The sequence below is a fragment of the Phaseolus vulgaris genome, chromosome 2 (genome assembly GCF_051622355.1).
Source record: "Phaseolus vulgaris cultivar YP4 chromosome 2, ASM5162235v1, whole genome shotgun sequence".
NCBI classification, from domain to species: domain Eukaryota; kingdom Viridiplantae; phylum Streptophyta; class Magnoliopsida; order Fabales; family Fabaceae; genus Phaseolus; species Phaseolus vulgaris.
The window spans coordinates 19,660,167-19,685,348 of NC_143499.1; the positions used below are offsets into that span (position 1 = coordinate 19,660,167).

Here is a 25,182-nt window from a genome sequence, read left to right on the forward strand (position 1 = left end):
TAAGCTTTGGGAGGGTGAGGTAAGAACGAAAAAACCTTCAATTAAATTATCTTTATTAATTATTGTTTAAATTTATTTAATTATATTTAATATATACAAAATTTATATTAGGATCGGGGAGAACTTAAATTGGTATCTCACGGTAGGAAATTACGTTAATTTGGGATGCCTCATGCTAATATTGAGCTACTTGTACAAAATTCTGGATTGTTTAGTTTGTGCAATATAAGTTATGAAGTGGGTGACAAGGGATTGATTTTAGCCTTTTTTGAAAGGTGGCATCGGGAGACAAACTCCTTCCACCTTCCCGTAGGTGAGATGACCATCACACTTGCTTATGTGTCATCTCTTTTACACCTCCCCATTTTGGGTCAATTCCCAACATATGTGCCCTTAGAGTACAACGGAGCTGCAACAATTTTAGCTGAGTTACTAGGGTGGATGAGACTCGGGGGAAGGCTGAGATGAGGCAGTGTCGAGGCGTCCACATACGATTAAGTTGGCTTCGAGATATATATGAGGAATGTTGCGCTCAGGAGGCTTGGAAGTGTGCTACCAGGGCTTGTTGCATATGCTTGGATGCACTATTTTTGCAAATAAAAGTGCCACCTCTGTATCTATATCGTACTTATTGTTATTCAACAATCTACATATGTGCCATGGATATGCATGGGGAGCAACAACATTTGCATATCTATATGAGCAGTTGGGGGATGCATCTTATTTTAACACGAAGCAGTTGGCCAGTTATGCGACACTGGTTCAGGTATGAAACCATACAAATAATTAGCAATCACATGTTACATTCCATAATATTTTGTATTAAATATTTTATAATTAATATGATTGAATTACGTAGGCATGGATTTATGAGCACTTCTCGGGCATGGGAAGAAGGGATATTAATCCCTCATATGACGAGGTACACCCGCGGGCAGCACGGTATATTGTTGCCCATCAGATTTGCACAGTTGGTGATGTGCGGGTGCAATTGGATGGGGTCACACACGATGACATCATCTGGACTCCGTATGAGGACCATAGATTGAGCAGACCATTTATTTATTCTCGGGTCACTTGCGATTGGGCAGCTTATCACAAAGACATATGCCCGAGCGTGTCTTGCGTTAATTTGGGTACGAGCAGAGCATTCCACCATCACCGATGGTGATTGAGGCTCCTGGTGCACATGTCATTGATCAAAGGTGGTTGCAGTTTGATCACCACGTGGTGACAGGTTTGAGAGTTTCTTCTAGTCCATCTGCATGTGTTCCTGTGTACATGTCTTGGTTTAGGACGGTATCACACCCATACATTCACAGAGGTGAACTTGGAGATCAACCCAGTGTTGTACCACGTCGTCGCCTTCATAGTCCAAATGCTGAGCAGGCGGGTCATTTGTCTCAAGATGAGCGTGCACAGGCGGTAAGTTTTTTTATTGTTATGTGATTAAACAATATATTTGACAAGTTTAATTTATTTTGAAATTGGTGCAGGGTATATTTAGGCGCATTGTCAGTATCCTCCAGCGCATGATAGATTGTCGTTAGGTCACTGAAGGCACTGACGCATATGAGAGTACGGAGGCAGCGCTGCAGTTAGCCCGGAGTGTGATAGATGACGGGGCAGTCTACACGAGACGATCATGTAATGTTCGTGGACGTCGTTGATATTTTTTTTATTACATGATTGTAATGATAGTAACTTTGTATGTGTACAATATGGTTTAATTAATTTATGTTATAATGTTTGTTATTTTATTTTTATCTGACATAAATGCGAATAAATTATGAATCGGAATTGAAGTAATAAATTATGAATCAGAACTTAAGTAATAAATTATGCATCAGAAACCGACATAATAATTTATGTTTACATCAATCGTCTCCAAGGTTCACATACGTCAGGCTAATACTGATTAATTGGGTAAAAGATTGCATCCGAACAATGTAATATGATGACCATAACCTTGCCTCTTGGTAACAATGTGTACACCATAAAATGTCAGCGGTAGGTATGGGACAATCATCAAGCAATTTTACCTGCACCACAAATGGAAATTAGCAAACAAAGGAATATAAATAATGTGTTGAGTAATAACCTTACCTGCACAAAGTGTGAATCATACACATGACCAATACATAGTAATCGGTGTAGTACCTAATGGAAAAATAGTAATATTTTGTTTCAATGACAAACAAACTAAGATAATATTGTATCTGTTTGCTATTAAGTATCCCATATTTAGTGTTGTCATCCATTTTTCAACACTAGCCTGCAAAATGCAATAATGAAATTAGATTGCATACAAGTTCAATTAATCAATGCACATGAGTCTTAAAAATATGCACTTACCACTGACAACTCATCCACTAGTAAGGACCTCTTGATATCTTCTACTCGTTGATAACCACCTAACAATAATGCGTATTCTTCACGCCACTGAGATATTTCTTTGAATAAATCCATTATGATGAGTGGCCATGACTCTTCACCCATCCCCAACAATGAGGCAATAGCACGAAACCCACAATGTCCATCAGCTTTAACATCTATTACATCCAAAATATAAGGGTGACATTTCGGATGAAATTGATCAAGCATGAGAATTGCATTGGTGTTGGTCATCACTTTAACCTTTCCCTTACGAGTCTTCAAAGATGATGAACTATCATTTACAAAATGGATGCGATCTACATGCTCAAAATATGAAGGGGTGCCTTTTGCAGACCTCTGAAATTTATTTGTTGGACTCTTTTGAGATCCTTTTGTCTTAACTACATTAAGTGGTGCACATAATGTTGTCATGTCCGGATAGGCAATTTCACGCAACTTGTTTTTAATTGTCACTTTGCCACAAATATCAACCTCGTCAAACCGGGATAGAATCACATCCCATTCTTGTTGAATTGACAACCGAGATGATGAATCACATTCAGATAAACCTGAAAAACTCAGTCTCGTCCACATAACATGAACTTCATTAAGAGGAATGACACACATAGCATACCTGGCTAACTGACAAGCTCATGGTAATCCGTGAGTCTGTCTAAGTACACATCCACATCGTTCACTATCAAACCCCACATCATTGACCCAATCAAACTCTTCAACAATGAGAATCAAAGCATGTTTAGATATAAAGCCAACCAACATTTTATACAATTGCAGATTGAATGTGTATCCTATCACATGTAGACTCATTTGAAATGATGCCTTGATCTCGTTATGTTGAAGTATAATAACATGTTTGATAGCATCCCAACACGAGCACAGGTCTCCCATGCTATTTTGTAATATTCGTTTCAAAGACCAATGAGCTGATTCAACCCTATATAAGTATAAAACATAATAAAACAATTACACGTTATACACGTTCTAAACAAAGTAAAGGAATTCATATACCTGTTTGATGTTGTATTTCCCAAATACATTAACAAATTTGTCCAACACTTGACAAACTTTTCTTTGTGCAGAATAATCCAGGTGTTCTTCACATATTCAAAAAGTAATGGCCACGGTGAACAAATAGTTTCAAATATTTTCACAAACTCATCAAATTTAGCAATCTCTGTACAGTCAATGATAGTCTTCCATGAATCCATCACAACTTCCCAAGCCTCGACAAAATCTACCAACATTTTACACTTTGCTTTAACATTCTTATTGATGTGAAACCAACAAAGAAGATTTCTTGTTTTAGTAAACACAATATTGATGGCATTCATTAAAGCTCTCTATCACAAACAATGACTTCAGGCCCCACATGCGATGTCAAAAGTGACCCTCTAAATTTTTGTAGTGCCCATATGAAGTTCTTTTCTTTCTCGCTAGATAAGAATGCAAAACCAGCAGAAAAGGACAAACTTGTACAAGTTACACCAACAATCTCAAAGGCAGTCGATATTTGTTTGTTTTGTAAGTTGTATCCATTAAGAATACAATGTTAAATGCATTCAAGAGTTTCACATCATCAGGATGAGTCCAAAAAATATCACTAACAATATTTGAAACTCCTGACACATACTCTAGTGAAGATAGTTGTCACGGTCTAACAACATCATTAATTCTTGTAATTCAGATCTTGGTCCTCTAACTGATCTCTTGTACGAGTATCTTGCATTGTATATTTGCTTTATTGTTGTCATATTATCCTCATTATTCTCCTTCAAAGTACGTAGAATGTTACCTGACTTAACCATGCTTTTAGTCATATCAACAAGCATTGAATGTTCATTCATTTTTAATTTGTCTGCATATGGATGACCAACTAAGGTATCATACAAATCATGATTATGAGTACCACATATTACCTTAAGTACCCAACCTTGACCCTTTCCAAACAGGTTTACCTCGCAATTTAAAGGGACATTCACATTTTCGAGTACCAGTTACACTAACCTCCAAACCATCCTTGTACTTTCTGTAACTACCCCCCCCCCCCCTTCACAACCTAACAAGACATATGTCTTTCTCCCTTGCTTACCATTTGCTATGTCAGACCTAATAATGAAAATAACAAAACCAAGTCCATAACCAACCCTACAGACCCATTCAAGTAAGTCTTCTCGCGAAGGAAACGCCTACACAAAGTTATTCTAACAATATTACAAAATCACTTCTTCAAATTATAATGCAATAAACATAAATGAAATGAAATTTTATTCACCTCATCTGTTGTAAAATGGATACCTAGTCCCCTTCAAACAATCCATGTTGATGCACAGGATTCATTAATTCTTTCATACTTACACCTTCATTCATAAAACATAAATTTTCATTTTATTATAATCTCCATAAATTCACATAAGTATGCAAAACAAAAATAGCATAAGATTTTGTAATTGACAACTTAAACATGACTTCCGGATTGTATAATCCATAAGTCAAATTTTAACAGCATAATGAATTCTGGATTACGTAATTCATAAGTCATTTTAAGTGACTTCCGGATTGTGTAATCCATAAGTCAAAATTTTCACAGCAAAATGACTCCCGGATTATGTAATTTGTAAGTCATGTTTGATGTTCCAAATGTCTTCCGAATTGTGTAATGCGTAATTGAAATTCATATAGCAAAATGAGTATCGGATTACGTAATACGTAAGGCATATTGAAAGTTCTAAAATCACTTCTGGATTGCGTAATCCATAGTTCATTTGGTATCGGATTACACAATCCGGAAGTATGACTTTGGCAGGTTCCGGATCCGGTATGCACAGGAGTTATCTAATCCGAAACGCTTTACTTAAGCACCAGATTGTGTGATCTGTGGATCCACCGGATTAACTAATGTGGAAATATTTATTTAAGGCAGAAGAATGAGAATGAGAATGTACCTCACCAACGGTGACAATGCCAACACCACCTACCACCGCTGCTACCTACCACCGTGCACCACCTCAACCACCTTCTCGAGCACCACCTCCAACACCACTTCAAGGACCACCACCACTCAAGTTCGAGCGCTGCACCCCACCACACGAAGTAACTTCTTTTTTTTCACTAGCAGACAAACAATATTTTCATTTTTATCTTTTTACTGAAGGATAATTTTGGTATTTTAAAACTTTATGGAGGTGCCCGAAGAAATCATGGAGGTGCAGGAAGAAGCTGTCCTACAATAGACATAGTCTGGTTCATATGAAACTTATTAACTAGATTGTTTCTTCCTACACCTCCACATGTTCTTCTCTCACCTCCATAAATTTTTGTATTTCCAAAAATATTCCTTTGTAATATTTTGGATTACGTAATCCGAAAATCTATTTTCAAATTTGTAAATAGTTTCTAGATTACATAATCTAGAAGCCTTTTTCAGATGTATGATTAGTTTTCAAATTACATAATTCGGAAGCTACTCTATGGGAGTGACACAAAAAAGAAAAAAAAATATTTTTATGTTTTGTGGGGTGAGAAAAAAATATATGGAGGTGAAGAAAGAAACCGTCTATTAGCTAATATGTTTGGTTCACCCCACATAAATGCAAGCTTGCAAGCTAACCCTCATAATTTTAAAAAAATGTAAAAAAAAATCAACAAAGTCTTACGTAACTTTTTAAGATAAAAATAACTATATTTAGTATCTTATAAAAATAAGTATATTTAGTCTTACGTAACAAAGTCTTGAGTATCTTATAAAAATAAAGATTTAATACAAGTATAACAATAATATAAATTATTTTAATATTAATGGTTTATTATTAACTATAAGTAAATATTATGAAATAAATATATTAATACGAAATAAATATTAAGAAGTGGACTTTAAGTCTAACTTAATCTTATAAAATTGATTTATAAGATAATATTTGCGTCCACTTATTTATTATTTATTATGAAATGTTCTTATTTTTAATCGATGTGAGATCTCCAACACAGTCATCTCATACACGCAGACTGTCAACTTGTAATATATTATAGGTGGTCTGATAGCGGTCCAATAACAAATGACTTGATAAACTCAATAAAGTCTCGTTAATATATACCTTAAATGATTTTGATATTATTAAGGGAACTTTAAGTCTACTTATATAAAAAAACTCTTAAGTGTAATATTCTTTGAGCCTAAAAGCTTTGCTTAAGAGAAAAAAAAGTTTGCTATTTATTTAAAAATAGCTATCTCATAAAATGTAAAATAATTTATAAAATATAAATATAGTGTAAAATTAAATGAATTTATATAAAACTATTTTTATCATAATAATCTTTTTGCAGCATAATAAAGAAAATGTCATAGTACAAATATATTAAAAATAAATAAAATATAAAAAAACTATTCAATTGATAAAATACTGTTTTAATAACACATTTACTAATAATATGTAATATCAATTAAATTATATTAACAATCTGTTCCGCTGTAATTAACAATTTGTATTAATTGATTTGTTGCATCACAGGAGTGATTTCCCACACACCACTCTACCACCTTCGCTTCACTGTCATTGTCTGCTTGTAGTAGCAATGGCGCTTTCCTCCGCATTCCACGAGCGCCTCCACCACATGGACCGGACTCGAATTCAACGCCTCTCTCTTCTCCAGGTTCAATTCGATTCACCTCCACCGCACTTTCTCTATTTTCACCTTCAATTTCCCCATAACGATGCTAAGATCTGAATCCTCGTTTTCTACTCTGCAGGCCGAGAAAGAGTCGCAAGCCGACAAATCCCGAGCTTTGGCTTCCAAGCTCGCAAACATCAGGGCCTCGGAACAGAGGTGCTCCTGGCTCGATCAAAAAATCGCGTCACAGCAATTCAAGCTTCTCTCTGTCAAGTGTCAAATCGAGAACCTCGAAGCCAAGCAGGATTCGCTTTCACTGCAACTCAGGTAGCCACGTGCGTATTCAAAACCTGATATCGTTGATTAATTGGACTCGTTTTAGGTTGTTGCAGAACGAGGTGGAGGAGCTTGAGGAATTGCGCGACAAGAGAGAGAGCTTTCACGAGGCCAAGAGGATAGAAATGAGGGAATTCAAGGAAATTGCGGAGAGGTTTGTGGTGAAATGTAGAATGGAAGTTGATAGTTTGAGGAATAAAGTGAACCTGGTAATTACATGTTATGTATAATTCAAAGGAAAACAACAGTTAACAGTTTCTCTTGCTATGAATTTGCTTGAAATAAGAACAAATGCATGAAGTGAGTTGACTGTAGATTGCTGAGTTTTTGGAGTGGCATGTGTTTTTGGTTTTCAGTTGAGGTCCTCTTTCATGGAACTTAAAAGTAATAGTGGCGACTCTTGCAATTCCGAGATTACTGCTGCTGAAGTGAGAAGGTTGGAACTCCAGGCTGAAAAGGACAATGTGTGTAGAATCATTGATTGTAACCACCAAATAAAAGCACAGTTGCAAAAGCAGCTTCAGATTATTCTGATGACGCAAACACAAGATAAGGGGTCAGAGTTGAAGAGTGCCACTCGCTAACTATTCTTCTACTTGAAGAAAAACCTTCCTTTTTCCAGTTTCTACTATTCTTAGAGGCTTAGCCCTTGGTATGTACTTGATCAAATAAAGAAAATTAGAATTCTGATATGAGACTAAGAGAAGCAATACATCTTGTAAGTGAGTAGAACCCAAATAACAAACATTGATAAAGGATTGCTGAGGTTTCAAGTGACTTTTTCCACTTTTTCTCATCACAAATACCAAAGAGACGTGGAAGACGTTTGTTAAAACTTTTAAAAGCTATATTTCGGCATCTAGATTATATATGTTTTAAAATTACAAATTTTAAACATTTTATTGAAATTTGTATTCAACCACTCAATACCTTATTTAACGACTTATATTTGGACATTGATTAATCTAGTTTTAAAATTCTATAAATATAGTTTTCCTTTTTAGAAAATACGCAATCTCATTTTTATTCATTAAATACTTCTTAAATATTTTTTTAACTCTTAATTAATTTAAGCTTCGAAAAATCTTTTACATATGAACCAATCAACAAAGCTCGACAATCATTTTAAAAGGATTCAACTCCATCAAATCCCAATTTTCTCAAAGCCTCTCTCTATCTACATTGGACAGTTCCGACTTAGTTTTAGTAAGAACATTTAGCGTCCACCCCAAGGTATGAATAAAGTTATTCTAAGACCACAACTCTTATGGTACTCACCAAAAGTCATACTATAGCGTTAACATAATCATATTTTGAGAAGAATGAAATAAATGTCCAAAACATCATTGATGTTAGAATGTATGACTGAAATAAGAGGGGGTGAATTGTTTTCGCAAGATTTTCGAAAAAACGGGAAGAAGATTGAAAACAATTTAATGCAGTAGAATACACAAAACAATTTATATAACAGTTTATCATAAGGGAAAGAGAGATTCACACAGAGAGATTTTATATTGGTTCACTCTTAACCAAGAGCTACATCCAGTCCTCAGTTTATCACTGAGAATTCATTAAGTAATCAAAACCAGATTACAAACCACAACCAAGAGTGTGATCTTGAATCCCTCAAGAACACACAACACTCTCAACAAAACCACAGTTTCCATAAACACTATCTGAAACTCTTTTTCACACAATACAAAAATTGAAAGAAAGAATTAGAGTACACTTGGGCTTTACAAAGCTGAAGAATAATAGAACAGGAAACCTAGATTCCTACTTCACACAAAAGCAATGATCCAGGACTCCGAGAATGATTAACAAAGCTCTTTGATCTTCTCTTGAAAACGTTTTTATCAAAACTCTTGTCTTCTTTTTGAAATGATCATAAACCAGTCTTTATATAGACTTTAAAAAGTGGTTAAAATTGTTTGATCATTAAATGAAATTTGTTAAAACCATTTAAAAACAGTTTGAAAATCATAAAAGAATTATGTTAAAAACACTTGATTGATTTTTCAAACAAATTAATTGTTTTCTTTTTCTGTTAAAAACTGAACATAAAAAGTCAATTCATTTATCGAAATAACTGAATGTTTTTGTTTTTAAAAAAAGACAAAAGAAAACAAATCATTTTTAAATCCTTTTAAAAACCTTAAGTGTAATTCAATCGGTTGTCGCAATAAATCAACCTATTGAAAAACTTGTAGTTACCAGACTTTGAACAAAAGTTTTTTTTGTTGAACCAAGTGGTGTTCAATGTTTTGAAGAATCCAAATCCTTTGAAGGATGATGAAGCCTCTGCTTTGCTTGATGCTGTTGTGCTGGTTTTAGCCTTGTTCTGGGTAGTTCAATGTTGTAATCAATACTTAGATTAAATCTCAAAGCAATTAGTATCTCAATTTTAACAAAGCAAAATGTTTTTCAAACTAAGTTGAAACAACCGATTGTTTTGTCGAAACAACCGATTGTTTACACTTAGGTGTTTTGAGAAAGTTTGAAAACTGTTTTTGAATGGTGTTTTTGTTAAGTAACAAAACAACCGATTGATTCGAAGAAACAATCGATTGTTTGTTTTAAAACCATAACAGAAAAACTGTTTTCTTTGACTGAGCTTTAAATGGTTTAACTGAATACGCTCCAGTCATTAAATGCTTTGACCAATCTATTTTAAATGCAATTAAGAGTTTGTTAAGATTTGATAACAAACTATATTCTTAGATATATTCTGAAAAACAGTTTTTGATATATTAAGAATCTTGAAACAAAGTTTTAAATCTAAGAAGAGTTTTTCAAAGTATTCTGAGATTGCAAAAGAGTTGAGAGATTGATCAAGGTGCTGAATAGGATTCTCTTGTATTGATTTCAGATTTCCATCTGTAACAAGTGTAATCTGTGAAAACTACTGAACAATTCGTTTGTGTGTGTTGCTGAGATTGGTTGTGTGTTCTTGAGGTGTTCAAGATCAGCAATCTTAGTGTTGGCCAAGGAGAGTGTGTTTCTTGAGGTGTTCAAGGTCATTCTCTTGGTTGTGGTGTAAGTGATCAAGTGGTGATTGCTTAGTGGATATCCTTAGGGTTTCTGAGAAGATTGGACGTAGCTCTTGTTTGGAGTGAACCAGTATAAACAACTGTGTACAATTTCTCTATCCCTATCTTTTTAATTCAGTTTGATATTTTGGAACTAGTATAAACAACCGATTGTTTTTCCAGCTTTGTGCTTTTGTTATTTGTTTTGGAAAAACCGAATCTGTGATCAAGGTTCTTTCAAAGAAGTTTTATTCTAAGTTTAAAAGTTTTCAAAAAATCCCCCTTAAACAATTCACACCCCCCCCTCTCGTTTAAGGCCATATATTCTAACATTTTTAACTGATTTAAAACACAAAGCAACTAACTAAAATTAACACAATTTTGAAAAACAAAACTTTCAAAAGAGATTTCAAATTATATGAACTTAGATCATAACAAAGTGCAAATTAACAATTCAAAAACTACCTAACTACAAACACAACAACAGATTCTTCAAGTTTTCAAGCTTGATTTGGAAATCATCAAAGCAACCTTGTTCAACAATTGATGGCATGTAATATAAGTTTGACAAGGACCCAAAATTTTTACGGAATTAACATTGTGAAAGCCCACCATAATGACATGCAAGCTCTCCACGAGCAACTCACCATAATACACAAAGATCGGACCACACATTGGTCCAAACAAAATTTGCAACCACAACAAATAAAATAGGTTGTTGAGTCTCCTCTCGTTATCCACACTAAACTTGTCGAGGATATAGGTCGACTGGTGCAGGTTACTCGACCATAGATGGTACCTGCGAGTCACGGACACAATGAATTCATATTGAAATTCAGTCCCAAGCTCTTGACAAAACTGTCAACTTAGCACAACTAGTAGGCCAAATTCAAGGGTCCGCCACACATAGGGAATTGCGAGTATGTGATTAGTAAATACCCTTTAAAGTTGTGTCGACTTTCCTGTTGAATGCAAAAATATGAGCCAACTCGGTTGGTTTTCACCCCTTCACGTTTGAAGTCATGAAAGCCCGAGGTGTGCCTGGTAATACCTCTATCTAATACTACGCAGGCCAGTCTTTCCTTTGCTTCGTGTGCTCCCTGTCAGAATGCGATCTCTTCTCTTTGGTAAGTATCGTATATAAGAGAAAGCTTTGACTCATCTCCCCGAGTGGGGCTTCTCCCCGAAAAAATGGAAGTGGTTATGTGTTGAAAAGTACAATGGATAATCGGACCCAAAGACACATTGTTCTCGCCGGTTGACTCAGTCGCCGTTGACTTCAAAGGCAAATGGTGGCTCCTCTTATCTCCTGGTGGTTTACGCTCTCTCTTTGGTAGCTGAGAGTGGCTTCGTTGAAACAGAGGGGGCCCTACCTGTCGATTGCACTTCGATGATCAAGTCAGTACTGGGCTAAGAAACAATAAGTGTGTAAAGCAGTTTCAGTCTTAGAATGACTTACCTTTTCTAGGGTTCTTACCACCCTTTATATAGGTTGAATTAAATCAACTTCCCTATCCCTCAAGGGTCTTTCCTTAAGTGGAATTAGGGTTCACTAGTGAGACATCCTGTGAGGCGTTGCTCAAGCTTAGCGCAGCCGCGACACAAGACTTGCCTCTTATGGAGTGCAATCTTTCTAACAGCATAGCCGCCAGGGTACCTACTCATGTACCAGCGCTACAACGTTAACTGTTCTGTGGGTGCCCTAATTATTCACGTGCCATGCATGCAGTCTTTCCCTGGAGACCCTAACCCTCGTGGGCCTTAGCGCCTCTAGGGAACACTTGTTGTGTCGTACCCAAATGTACTATACAAACCCCATGCATGATCCTCTCGTGACTTAGGTCTTTCTAGTATCTGGGTGTTAACTCATACTATTTGTGGGGCCCAACTTACGTGGCCCACCGATGTCCGATGTCTTCCTCTGGTGCTGATGACCAAGGTTTGGCCAGTACACAAGCCCCCCAGGCTCGAACTGTAACTTGTTTCAGCGAAGAGGCTAAGTGATCGCCTACGGTGACCTATGTGGCACTTTAGGGTGACAGGACGTAAATAGTGCACCGAAGTGACGTCTCACCATACTTTTTCAATTAGCGTACACGTGGCAAGATCAACGGTTGAGGCTCGTTGTCGCTTGCACTTCTTTGTATTCATTAACCCTTCAAACCCCTACGCTCCTCCACTGTTTCATTACTTCTCCTCATCATTTCTCGAGCATTTTCTTCTCTCAAAAACGCTTTCTCTTCTTCCTCGACCATTTCAACCTTCGAAACCTAATTGCTCAAAGGTATGTTCTTTGCTTTATGATCATCCCTACTTTATGGTTTCGATGTTCATAACATGCTATAACTGTTCTGGGACTGTTTATGTTTTCTGCACTTTATGACTTATGTTCTTTGTTTTTGCATCTCTGTTTTTCTGGATTTGCTGAGTCACACAATCTTCCTCCTCTAAACCTTCGTTTTTTTCTTCTTCTTTTTCTCCTCTCCTTCCTTACTTTTTCCTTTCGAGATGGCTAGAACCAAAACTACATTGAACCCACCTCCCTTTGTCGACTATAGATCGTTATACTACTGGGCTCCTGATAGCCTTTCCACAGAAACCTCTCAAATCACCTCCTTTAAGGCGTACAAAGAAGGCGAGTCCGACGAGAAGTTTCACATTTTCGGGAGGGAGCACGATAGGTTTGTGATTGAAAGGGTTGAACAACTGGCTTGAAAATTGAGACAAGGCATTAGAAGAAGAGTTGGAGAATTCAAAAACTGATTTTGAAAATCTTGAAATGCTTTACGAAAACTCTTCTTGCAAGTGTGACTCTCTTGTTTTTGAAAATTGTGAATCTCTTGAAAAGAAGGTTCACTACCTTGTGAAAACTGTTGATAAGCTTTCAAAGGGTAAATCCAACTTTGAAAATGTCTTGGCATATCAAATTTGTGATTTTGGAAAAGCAGGTTTAGGTTTTAATCCACAGAGCAAGCAGAATAAGTTTTTAAAGTCTTTCTCAAAACTGTCAGAAAAACAACCGATTGAAAAATCGAAACAATTATTAGTTACATGCTTTTATTGCATGAAGAGAGATCATTCTGTTGGATTCTGTAAAATTAGGAAATATTTTGTTCCTAAAGGTATTATGAGATGGATTCCCAAAGATTCTGAAGTTCCCACTGATAAATGTAATACAAAAGGACCCACTTTTGTAAGGGGACCAAATCTTGGTACTTGAATTTGTCCTTTGTAGGGAAATTTGATGGAAAGCATGCAGTTGTGGTACCTGGACAGTGGTTATAGGAAGAGAATAAAGATTTGAAACAGACCTTTGAAAATCAAGACATAAAGTTGGAAAAGGCTAAAAAAGAACTGCTTTTACTTAAAGAGAAAACAGGTAAAAAACCCATTGAACCATCTAATGATCAAAGAATAGATGGTCTAATAATTGAGAACTCAATTTTGAGAAAACTTTTATCCTAATCTATTATTAGTGAGAAATCCTTAGATTTATTGATAAGAAACTCAATTAAATCCATGATAAAGAATAATATCCGAAAGAAGATAAGGAAACTTTTCATGGATCACATCATTTTTTCATAGGTGCATCTTCCAGTGGTGTTTATAAGAAGAAACCATGGAAACAAACTAAGAATAAATGTCCTAGAAATATCCGTATGTAACTCTCGCACTATGAAGTGTGTTCCGTCCGGTTGGCTTGGGACGTCTTCGTGCGCGACCTCAACCGTCAGCTAGGGACTCCTTCCCACTGGTTACCTGTGGATTCCTGCAAAGAAGGACAAAAGGGCGCCCTAGCGGCCGTTTGCACTCCGACGCTCAAGTCAGCCAGCAAGAAACACCAAAAAACTATGCACCTCCGTATCGGAGCACCGCGTATGGCACTCGGAAGGTGGTAAAGAAGGAAACTGTGTCTAGTGTATATTTCTCCTTCTAGCAAAAACTTTCCCTAGTCCCTTATGCGTAACCTCAAGGCTCGAGCAAGCAACTAGAGAGTTTCTGGGAAATTTGCCAAAAGTTCGAACCCCGTTCCCAACATTCAAAGCGCTATTTAAGCTCTTCCCGCATTCAAAGCGCCTTAAAGCGCATTTAATTATAAAAACGCTCAACGCATTTAAGACGTTCGAAACGTTCGAAACGTTCGAAAGCATTTATAGTACCTTAAACGCTCGAAACGGAAAACTGTATTAAATGACTTTAATTACCTGGTACCTGACTAGAGGGTGTTTCTATTCTGACCTGGCTGTCGTACACGTGGAGGACCTCACAGCGCCACGACCCCTTCTGGGGGCGTTTCTGCCCATCTGGGGACGTTTCTACGTGTGAGTCCTCCTGCTTGGGAGTGCTAGTGCGCGAGGGGTGACTTTTTTGGGTGCCAACTCATGCCCCCAATCATCTAGTCACTCACTTTGAGAGCGTATCTGCCTTCCTCTCGTACCCTGCGCCTGGCTACCCTGGGCTTGACCCTCCCCTTGAGTCGTATCTGTCCCGAGGGCGTCTCTGGGGCGGCAGGGGGGTACTTCACGAGTCAGGCTGCCCTACATTGGTGCTATTACTATGGCCTTGAAGCCACATTTTCCTTCTCTTTATCACTATTCCCTGGTTATCAGGGGTCTGAGGCCTTCCCACGGCGTCGCCCCCTCCATGGTCTTTCGGGGAGTGGCGCTGTGGTCACCTTGCTTTTGTGTCATTCCACCTTGGCGACGCCCTGCTAGGCGACGCCTTATCTTGGTGACGCCCTGCTAGGCGACGCCTTATCTTGGCGACGCCTGCGCTTGGCGTCACCCCCACCTGGGCGACGCCTTGCGTTGACTTTGACCTCGACGTTGACTTTGACCTTGACGCTGACTTTGACCTTGACTTCGTCAACGCTCGGGTATTGGGGTGGAAATTAAAATAAAATTAGTATTGGATGAGATTTAAACTCAAGTTCTCTCAGTAACTCAAGAAACTTTAACCACTACACCAAACAAATTCTTTAGTATTATTATAATTTTTATTATACTTATTATTATTAATAATATTAATAATATGAATAGTATGAATAATATGAATATTATTAATAATATTAATAGTATTAATAATATGAATAATATTAATAGTATTAATAATATTAATAGTATTAATAATATGAATAATATTAATAGTATTAATAATATTAATATGAATATAATACTAATAATATGAATATAATTTATATAATTATTATTATTATAATTTATATTATTATTAATATAATTTATATTATTATTATTAATATGATTTATATTATTATTATTATTAATATAATTTATTATTATTATTAATATAGTTTTTATTATTATTATTATTAATATAATTATTATAATTATTATTAATATATTTTTTATAATAATTTTTATAATAATTTTTATTTTTATTATTATTATTATTAATTATATTAATAATAATAAGTATAAATTATATTAATAATAATAAGTATAAATTATATTAATAATAATAAGTATAAATTATATTAATAATAATAAGTATAATAAAAATCGCAATATGACCAAAGAACTTGTATGGTCTAGTGGTTACTGCTTCTCTGCTTCTCTGAGAGGACCCGGCTTTGAGTGTTGGGCAATGAAGCATATCGACTAAAAATTCTCAGTTAGAAGTTTATGTTCAGTTATTTTATAAGATCGGACCAACGACCCTCAACAGTTTCTACAACCCACCCGACTTGATTGAATCTTAAGATCGGACCAACTCGATTGTCAACGGTTTCTACAAACAGACCCACTTCGTTGAATCTTATGATCGGACCAACTCGACCGTCACGATTTCTACAAACAGATCGATTTGGCCAAATCCTAAGATCGAACCAACTCAGTCGTCAGGGTTTCTACAAACAGACCGACTTGGCCGAATTTTAAGATCGGATCAACTCGGTCGTCAACAATTTCTACAAACAGACCAACTTGGTTGAATCCTAAGATCGAATCAACTCGACGGTCACAGTTTGTACAAATGAACTTACTTGGTCGAATCCTAAGATCGAACCAACTCGGCCGTCAACAGTTTCTACAAACAGACCGACTTGGCTGAATCCTAAGATCGAACCAACTCGGTTGTCACAGTTAGTGGACCAACTTAGCCAAATCCTATGATCGGACCAATTTGGTCGACGACTTCTATGAGTGAATTTGACTGAATCCTATGATCAGACCAACTTGACTAACAACTTCCACAGTCAGATATTCTTGGATGACGATAACCACAGTCAGACTACTTCAGCCAACCAATATATGGGCAATAACTTCTATAACAAATTTACTCTGATAATTCACAATGGATCTATTTGATTAATGCTTTAGGTCAAGTTTATTTAACAAGATATCAATTAAGCTCCACCCAACCATTTGAATGTAATCCCTTTGAAGGGAGTAAAAACTTAATGAAAGTTTGATGAAAGCTTGGCATAAGCATAATAAACAACTTGGTTGACGACTACGATCAGACCGCATTAATAATTGACAAACCCACATCTTGCCTTGAGCCACATGCAAAATTGCTTCCGTTGCAAAGGGTTTTTTCATGTGAACATTGACTATAGCCTCATCTCCTCACTCGCTCGGCTCAAGGCTAGGAGGTTGTGTACTGTCCCGGTTATATCAGTAATATGACCAATATGATATTAATCAGATATAAACCGATGTGAGGTAATCGGGAAAATGGTTGTTACGTTTTGGCAAGATATAAGAGATTCTATGTCTTTTAGTTACATGGAGATAGGAAAAAACTAATGAAATAATGATTGATAAAGATTTTTTATTCAGATTTTTTTGTACTGGTTTAGGCCGAACGACCAACTCCATACCTCAGCTCATGCGATGGGCCGACCGAATTATGCACGTCCGAACAGGACGATCGACACCCTCGGTTCATTAACGCTCAATTAAGGTCAGTAAAGCTAAACCACCATTAAGAGCTTGATAATACACCTCTAAGCAAGGTCCACTTCACTAATCCAGCCAACAAGGTAAGCCCATTAAAATAATATAAATAGTGCACATTCCAAGAAGAAGGTATGTCATTAATTACTGTTCTCTGATAACCAAGTGTTGAACGCCCTTTGTTGACTTGAGCGTCGGAGTGCCTTCAGTAGGTACCCCTTATTAGGCATTCTCCCCGGAGACTGGGCGACTAGGCGATCGAGACCTAAAAGAATAGTACGAAGACTGAAGGAGTAAGCTGAAGTGTGGATTGAATGACCGATACAAGGGAAGAAGACAAAGCCAATCAATAGTTCTTTAAGTCTCATCTCCCTAGCAGGAACACTTTTTATTCCTTATAAACTCATAAATTGATGCATGAAGATAAAATATATGATTGTTATTATGAAGATAAAATATATGATTGTTATTATTTAATCTGGTGATATTATTCTGAAGATAAAATAAAAGATATGATTGTTATTATTTAAATCTATTGTAATATTATTCTGAAGATAAAAGATGTGATTGTTATTATTGAAATACGTTGTGATATTATTCTGATGAAAAACTCAATTTAAATAGAGGACAACCCCAAAAAGAAAGGAGAAGTATTATTCTATGAAATACATACTACATTGATATTTTATGCTTTCACTAACTTGATCGTTAGAGTATTGTTAACATGTGGAACTCCCCTTATCTTATTGTGACCTCTAAGCATTGAAAAGCCGCAGTTACAAAAGATTCGTCTTGGAGATCACTTCCAAGCTTTCGACCTCCAGTTTGACGAGAACACGGAAACTATAGACCTCTTACAAAACTTGATCAAATTGAAGGTGCTAGGTGATTTACAATACCTCTTACAACATCTAAGCTTTATGGTTGTCCACCATTCCTGTCTCCATGAAAGGTCCAAGAACATAGATGTAGACTATTGTTATATTTAAGAACTGTTCAACAAAAAATTCATTAACAAAGTTTTAACTAACATGAAAAGAAAGTTTTTTCCACCTTTTTATCATTGTATACAAAGTAGCAGGTGCAAATTTTATGTTTTCCCTATTAAGTGTAGATAATGCATTTGTAAATAGCTTTTGTTCTAAATATGAAATGATAATAGTTAAAATTTGGCAGATTCTCTCTGCACCATATCATTTTTAACCTACACCCAACAACATTATGTGAAATATCTTTGTATCCTTAATGAACTATGTGAAATGTCTTTTATACCCTTAATGAAATAAAAGCTAGGTTCCCACTACACCAATGCATTCCCTAAACCAATCCTTATGCACCCAACATTCAGTGAGTTCCTAAGACACGACGGAGGAGAGAAGGCTTGCGGAGAGAGAAGGAGTTGTCGTTGACAGAGGAGGAGAAGAGTTGTCATTGCGAGATTTAATGCATAGTGCAGAACTTCGTAAGCTTACTCAAACCATTTTAGATATAGAAATCCAAAAATCTAGAACTCAGAACCAACTTCTAAATATGGATATTCAGAACTCAAAAAAAAATTCTGGATATGGATATCCAAAACACATAACTCACTTCTGGATATGTCCATTCGAAAGGCTTAAATGGAAAATAAAAATCACCTTCCGAATATCTATATCCGGAGGCCATGACATTGACTTCCAGATTATTGCATTCGTAACCATACATGCAGACCTTCCAATATCGGGATCCAGTGACATCTCAACTAAAAAAAAAACGAAGAACGAACATGGTGGCTGGTTTCTTACTTTAGAATAATCTGCACCACAACTAAGAGTGAAAGCTTCCCTCCACCACTATAGCTACTACTACACCAACACTTTCTCCATTAAAAATGTATATCAAATATTCCTCTGCAGTTTTTTTCAAAACAAACAAGACAAAGACAAAGTGGGATTTAAAAAGTTATGTTGGGTGGATGTAAAAAATATAGGCAAATGCTCCCTGCACCATATGAATTTCAACATGCATCCAATCTGTTATTGAAAATGACAAAAATGCCCTTCCAAAATGATGAAAAACCTTAAAAGAGAAGGCTTCAACTAAAAATTACTTCCATAACCTTTTATACGGAAATATTCTGGATTTAGATATTCAAAACACATTTTGAAATTTCAGAAATTTTTATCCAAAATGCATTTTCAATTTTGTTATGGATTTTTTTTTATCTATAATGTATTTTTTTATTTTGAATTATATTTACTATTCCGGACTTTTAAATCCAGAATAAGGGTAATTTTGGAAAATTAGAAAAATAATAGGGTGCAGTTAAAACTGATACGGTGGAGGAAGAAATTGCCAAAAATATATTGTGCAGTAGAAATTGCCTTTAGAATTTCAAGACTATGATCCAAGCCCAATGGGAAATGAGGCCCATCATTTTGTAATACTAAAACCTGGTCGCAGCATCCTCTATCTCTCTAGAATCTTCCGCAATAAATCCTAATAAAGAATTAAGGACAATCCAAAATTGCCCTAATTCAGAAATTTCAGTTGTCTATTCTAGTATTTTCCAAAACCCACTATAAAAAAAAACAAACTCCTAAGATTAGTTCTCTGAATTTGCAACTTCAATTCCAACACAGAGAAGCAATGGCGCAAGACTTGACATTGGATTTGGAGGAACTTCGCCACCTCCACAGCATCGCCAAAAGACCTCGAACCCTCTCCTTACTCTCCTCCGAAATTAGCAACCTTGAAAAGGTTCTCAATTTAGACATACATTGCAAATTTCCTCGTTTTAGCACTTTTTGTTCATTGTTTCTAATTCCTTCTGAAAATTTATGAGGTGATTTGCAGATTTCATTGGAGGCACATGCTCCGCCTGCTCCGCAGATTCCTACACCGATTTCAACCGGAGCTAAAGTGGCACCTTCACCTGCACTCACCTATTCCACACTAGCCTCGTTCAGTTGGGATCAGGATGGCGACAAAGTCAAGGTTAGGAGTGTATAATTCTATTAGTGGAGATATATCATGGTTTTAAAATATACATCTGAATGTTATTAATTCAAATAGTGTTTTCTACCCGTGTTCAAATTTTGATTTTTCTATTTCAATCATTTATCACCGTGGTGATTTGTGTCATATGTTAAGCATTACCCTGTGTTGTGCTTAGTGAGAAATTATTATATGATCTAAAACTACCAAGATCTCAATTAATCTCACCTGACTCGTAGTTGATGAGTTTTAGTAATTCTTTCAGGTAAGGTGAAAGTCTGGAATATATGTGACATTGAGATTGGCCAAATCTTAACTGTGTTACCTAGAAAGTGCCAAGTCTTGGCCTTACAATTTCTTGTGGTTTATGTACTTATAGTTAGTCACAAGCTAAATCACCAAGTTTGGATTTTGACTGTCCCAAAATTTGTTTGATGGTATTGGAGATATCCAATGTGTTCCTATCCCGGGACTGGACTTCAAGTTAGGCCTTTTAAAGGATTTCTCAAAAGGGTTACCCACACACATTGTGGTGCTGTCCATCGCTAAGATTGTGCAGAGGTAGAACCATGGAAACACAATGAGTTCATATAGGTTGCCAAGGTGGATATATTGTCGGAGGATGCATGTTCTTTTCTGGAGCATTGGTGAGAAGAGTGATCTTGTTGGAGCAGCTACGGAGGCCATCTTGTCTATGTTTGTGGTGTCAGAGGATGTTTGTTGGTGTCAGAGAAAGAAGGAAGAGAATGGATACATAAAAGGGAAAGTAGGAGAAGTTTAAAAGGGTTATCTATAATGTGTTTATAGCAATTGCAGTTTATTTAAAACCATCAAAAAATTGTTTATACATGTATAAAGCTAAAATAAGTATTGGAGGTTTTAAACCGCCAAAAAAATGGGAAGCTAAAATAACTAAACAGTTTTCTTATATTTAAAGTAGCAAAGGTTACATGTGTTTTGAGCATTGACCAGGGAAGGGAGAAGAAGGGGTTTGAAGGGATCTTTGTGGAGCAGCAATGGAGGCCATCTTCTCTGAGTTGAGTAATCATGAGTTGACACTCCTCGTTTTTTTTTTCTTACATTTACCCTACAACTCAAAAAATATTTTATTAAAATATAATAAAGCACATGAAAGGTGAATGTATATTTTCAAGAGTGGTGTCAAAAATGATTTATCCCTCTACGTTTGTTGGTGTCAGAAAGAATGCAGAGAACAGACAGAGAAGAGGGAAAGTTGAAAAGGGTTATTGGTAATGTGTTTATAGTAATTTCAGGCAGCTTAAAACCACCAGAAAGTTGTTAATACTTGTTAAAAGGTAAAATAATTATAGGCGGTTTTAAACCCTTAAAGTGGAAACTTGCAATTTTTTCTAATGTTTATAATAACCACGGAATATAAAATAAAGACTAAATTGAAAATTTTAAAATATGAAATACCAAATTAAACGTAGAATTTAACCTTTAGTTTTTGTGAGTGAATAGGATATAAGCAAAGCCGTCATTCAGGATTATCTTACAATGGCAGAAAGCAAAGATTCCGCCATATTATGGCATATGGCACTCCTCCTGCCATTTAACAGCATTGATTAGAAGTTGATTTTATTTTGTATTACCAAAAATTAGAGATGTTGACCAAAGTTGGATATGAAGCATAGTTTCAAGTTGCATTTTATTCTAAGCTATGTGAGCAATGACAAATTGTCATTCCATTTTAGTTTAAAAAGAATAGCTTAATAGCATGTCTGGGTACACGTTTCCTCCCCCTTATATATGTAAGATAGAAGCAAGAAACCATTACTTACTGCTGCAATTTTACACATCAATAGCCAGCAAAGCACACACCGTAAGTTAACAGTTATATTTTTTATCAAAAGTATCAAATTTCTCCTAGTCATACTTGTTTTATTTGTTGTTTGACAGATATATGTATCAATGGAGGGAATTGATGAGAATAAGATTGAATCTGAGTTTAAGTCAATATCATTTGATGTTAAGTTCCATGATGTTCAAGGGAAGAACTACCGTTGTGCAATATCAAAACTGCATAAGGAGATAGTACCGGAGAAATGTAAGGTTTTGGTCAAGCCAAAAAGGGCAATCATCACATTGGTGAAGGCTTCCAAAGGAAACTGGCTAGATTTGCACTTCAAAGATGACAAGGTAGTAAGATGCTTAGATTAAAATGAGTTTCCCTGTTAATCAACATGATAAAGTAGTAACTTTCGTTTTGATGTTACAGCTAAAGCCAAATTTGGATAAAGAGAAAGACCCTATGGCAGGAATCATGGACATGATGAAGGTTAGATTTCGTCTTTAGTTGGCTTCAGCTACTGTTTTAACTTTATGCATGTGTGTATTTACCACTGGGAACATTCAATTTGACTTTATATGCATGTAATATTGCAGAATATGTATGAGGAAGGGGATGATGAGATGAAGAAAACAATTGCAAAAGCATGGACTGATGCTAGATCTGGGAAAACAGCTGACCCTTTAGGTGGCTACCGTTGAGCAACAAACAGAGGTTCAGATTCTTAGTTCCTGTTTCTAGAGAATGATCTGCTTTATCTAATTACAAGATTTTGTTATAAAATGAATGTTTGGCCCATGTTCATGGCACTTGTAGAAGTTCAGATGTGCAGTTAATTATTACCGAAGTTCTACCTTTTCATATAATAACGTGGTTGTTGTCTGTGGTTGCTCCAATATTTTGCCTTTTGTGACTCACTACATTTAGTGAGTCTTTCTTTCAATAATTACTTTTTTTTATTTACAATTATCGATGTTGAGATTTTACTTAAAATGATAGTACCATTTAAAGTTGGTGATTAAAATTACTTTGAAATGATGTAATTTATGTTTTTGTTTTTATTATAAATTAAGTTGATGACAACATTCAGTAGAATATAGACCAAAATCAATTTTATCATGTAAACTAAAACATGAAAAACTTGCTTAAAAATTATGTTAAGAGGTATTTTAACAGGATTATTAAGTACATCCTGTTGATTTAAGTGGGCGATTATGTTTGGTTTACTTTTAAAAGTAAGATATTAATCTTTAGTTTATTTATGTAAATGTCACCAATTTGCTCAAAAGTAGAATGAGTTGGTTCATTTAGTCTATTTATAATTTATTTATTTATATTTCATGATGTTTTTAAAATAAAACAATTTCATTAATATTTAAAAGTTGATAAGACTTTTCGAAATGTGGTTAAAATATAGTATGAAGAATTTAAAATTATAGATTTTTTTATAACATTATTAAAAAATTTATGACATTTCTCATTACTGATTGGAAGACTATGTATAAAAGTATTTTCATAAATTAAGTTTGCCATTTTAATATATAATATTGTATTTCTTTTTTAATATAATACTTGTACTATTTATTTAAGGTCATTAAGCTTTCAGAGTGGAGGCTTTTAAGTATGTGCCCGATCTAACATGAGGCTTGTTTTGTACTTTGCTTTATATATCACATTTGTACTATTTGTAGTTTACTTATTTTTTTACTATTTTTATTTATTTTTATTTAACTATTAGATTTAATAGTAAAAGTAATAAATAATTAAATTTTATTGTGATGAGAAGAGGATAAAAATATTTCTCTTCGACTAAGCAACTATTTTTTCTACTTATTTGTTATGTATTCTTTTTCCTTCTTTTATTTTTGACTTTATTGCTGTTTATTTTCTCTTCAGTAAATATAACATTAAACTTTCTATGAACCGCTCTGGGTTACCGACTACTGTTTTAGATTAAAATACGGGACAATTTCTTCCAACACCTTCATAATTTCTTCTTGCACTCCCATACATTTTTTATTTCCAAAACTACCTTTGACAAAAAGATGTGTTTTTTTTTTCAAATTATATAATTTATAGATTTTTTTTAACTCTAGAGTAAATATATTTGGAGGGTAAAATGAGACATTTTATTTTAATTTATTCATATAACCTATCTCTCATTTTACTTACTAAAGTATTTATCTATAATGTGGAGGGATGAGAGATCTGTAACAAATAAATCGAGTTCACACCATGTTGATCAACTTTTCAAAATTTTATGAATGGGAAATGGTATTTTTTATAACTGATTTATTTTACTTGTTTGCATTTTAAAATCTATTTTGATTTATTTATAAATATTTTAATTTCTAAAATAATATAGATTGAATTAAATTTATAATATGGATATTTTATTTTTATATTAACCTAACTATTTAATTTATATTTAACAAATGTAAATATTTTAATATTTATAAACAATTTAATTATTCAATTTGTATTTAATAAATGCAGATATTTTAATTATTTAATTGTTACAAAAATATTATTGTATATAATTTTTTACAAGAATAAATAATGATTATTAATTTTAAATAATTCTAAATTAAATGAATATTATAAAGTTATAATTACTTAAATATTTTATGTTAGTAATGAAATCTTTAAAAGGTTAACCATTTTAATTTGCAACTTTTTTAGGCAAACTAAATATATGTATTGAACTAGTTGTAATAACAGAAATTTGTTGCAACCATAAGAATTTGATATTAAAGAAAACACACTAAAAAAATATATTGAAACATAATTTAGAACCTTTTATTAGAAGTATGAGTTACTACTCACTTTATGATTGTTGATTTGAATTTCTTATATGTGGTAAGGGCGTTTTTTCTTAGATGATTTAGATTCCTACACAGAACATCTTTCTGGCTGTCCACTTTCTGCCATATTCATTTTGATGTTTATGTGAGTTGATTTTTCACAATCCTTTTTATTTTCGATCTTAATATTTGTGGTTCCTGACCAATAATTCAAAATAATTTTTTATATATAATGAAAACATATTTCAATATGTATATTGGATCTATATAAGTTGTGCAAGGTGGGTTAACACGTTTACTATAAGCAT

The 25,182-nt window shown here is 34.7% G+C and overlaps 3 protein-coding genes across 3 annotated transcripts; 2 read left to right on the top strand and 1 right to left on the bottom strand.

Moving 5' to 3' along the window:
- Positions 1–2,028: 2,028 nt before the first annotated feature.
- Positions 2,029–3,641, bottom strand: LOC137809175 (uncharacterized). The gene is made up of 6 exons (XM_090297898.1): positions 3,406–3,641; positions 3,193–3,331; positions 3,020–3,107; positions 2,356–2,945; positions 2,161–2,275; positions 2,029–2,042 (listed from the first exon to the last, which is right to left on the bottom strand). Exons 1-6 carry the CDS (start codon positions 3,639–3,641, stop codon positions 2,029–2,031), a joined length of 1,182 nt encoding a protein of 393 aa, XP_090154024.1.
- A 3,244-nt stretch (positions 3,642–6,885) lies between these two features.
- LOC137809644 (cytomegalovirus UL139 protein) lies at positions 6,886–8,115 on the top strand. The gene is made up of 4 exons (XM_068610743.2): positions 6,886–7,044; positions 7,142–7,329; positions 7,385–7,547; positions 7,695–8,115. Exons 1-4 carry the CDS (start codon positions 6,967–6,969, stop codon positions 7,920–7,922), a joined length of 657 nt encoding a protein of 218 aa, XP_068466844.1. The 5' UTR covers positions 6,886–6,966; the 3' UTR covers positions 7,923–8,115.
- An 11,623-nt stretch (positions 8,116–19,738) lies between these two features.
- Positions 19,739–22,966, top strand: LOC137810880 (uncharacterized). Its single transcript, XM_068612362.1, has 5 exons — positions 19,739–20,023; positions 20,120–20,260; positions 22,181–22,420; positions 22,500–22,559; positions 22,667–22,966. Exons 1-5 carry the CDS (start codon positions 19,913–19,915, stop codon positions 22,769–22,771), a joined length of 657 nt encoding a protein of 218 aa, XP_068468463.1. The 5' UTR covers positions 19,739–19,912; the 3' UTR covers positions 22,772–22,966.
- Positions 22,967–25,182: the final 2,216 nt, after the last annotated feature.

Coding starts and splice junctions, on each gene's coding strand:
- LOC137809175 (XM_090297898.1), bottom strand. CDS start 3,641: ATGTTGGTAGATTTTGTCGAGGCTTGGGAAGTTGTGATGGATTCATGG. Junction 3,332..3,405: donor GGAAATACAACATCAAACAG/GTATATGAATTC, acceptor ATACTTATATAG/GGTTGAATCAGCTCATTGGT. Junction 2,276..2,355: donor TAGTGGATGAGTTGTCAGTG/GTAAGTGCATAT, acceptor TGCATTTTGCAG/GCTAGTGTTGAAAAATGGAT.
- LOC137809644 (XM_068610743.2), top strand. CDS start 6,967: ATGGCGCTTTCCTCCGCATTCCACGAGCGCCTCCACCACATGGACCGG. Junction 7,330..7,384: donor TCGCTTTCACTGCAACTCAG/GTAGCCACGTGC, acceptor GACTCGTTTTAG/GTTGTTGCAGAACGAGGTGG. Junction 7,548..7,694: donor TGAGGAATAAAGTGAACCTG/GTAATTACATGT, acceptor TTTGGTTTTCAG/TTGAGGTCCTCTTTCATGGA.
- LOC137810880 (XM_068612362.1), top strand. CDS start 19,913: ATGGCGCAAGACTTGACATTGGATTTGGAGGAACTTCGCCACCTCCAC. Junction 22,421..22,499: donor TGCACTTCAAAGATGACAAG/GTAGTAAGATGC, acceptor TTGATGTTACAG/CTAAAGCCAAATTTGGATAA. Junction 22,560..22,666: donor GAATCATGGACATGATGAAG/GTTAGATTTCGT, acceptor GTAATATTGCAG/AATATGTATGAGGAAGGGGA.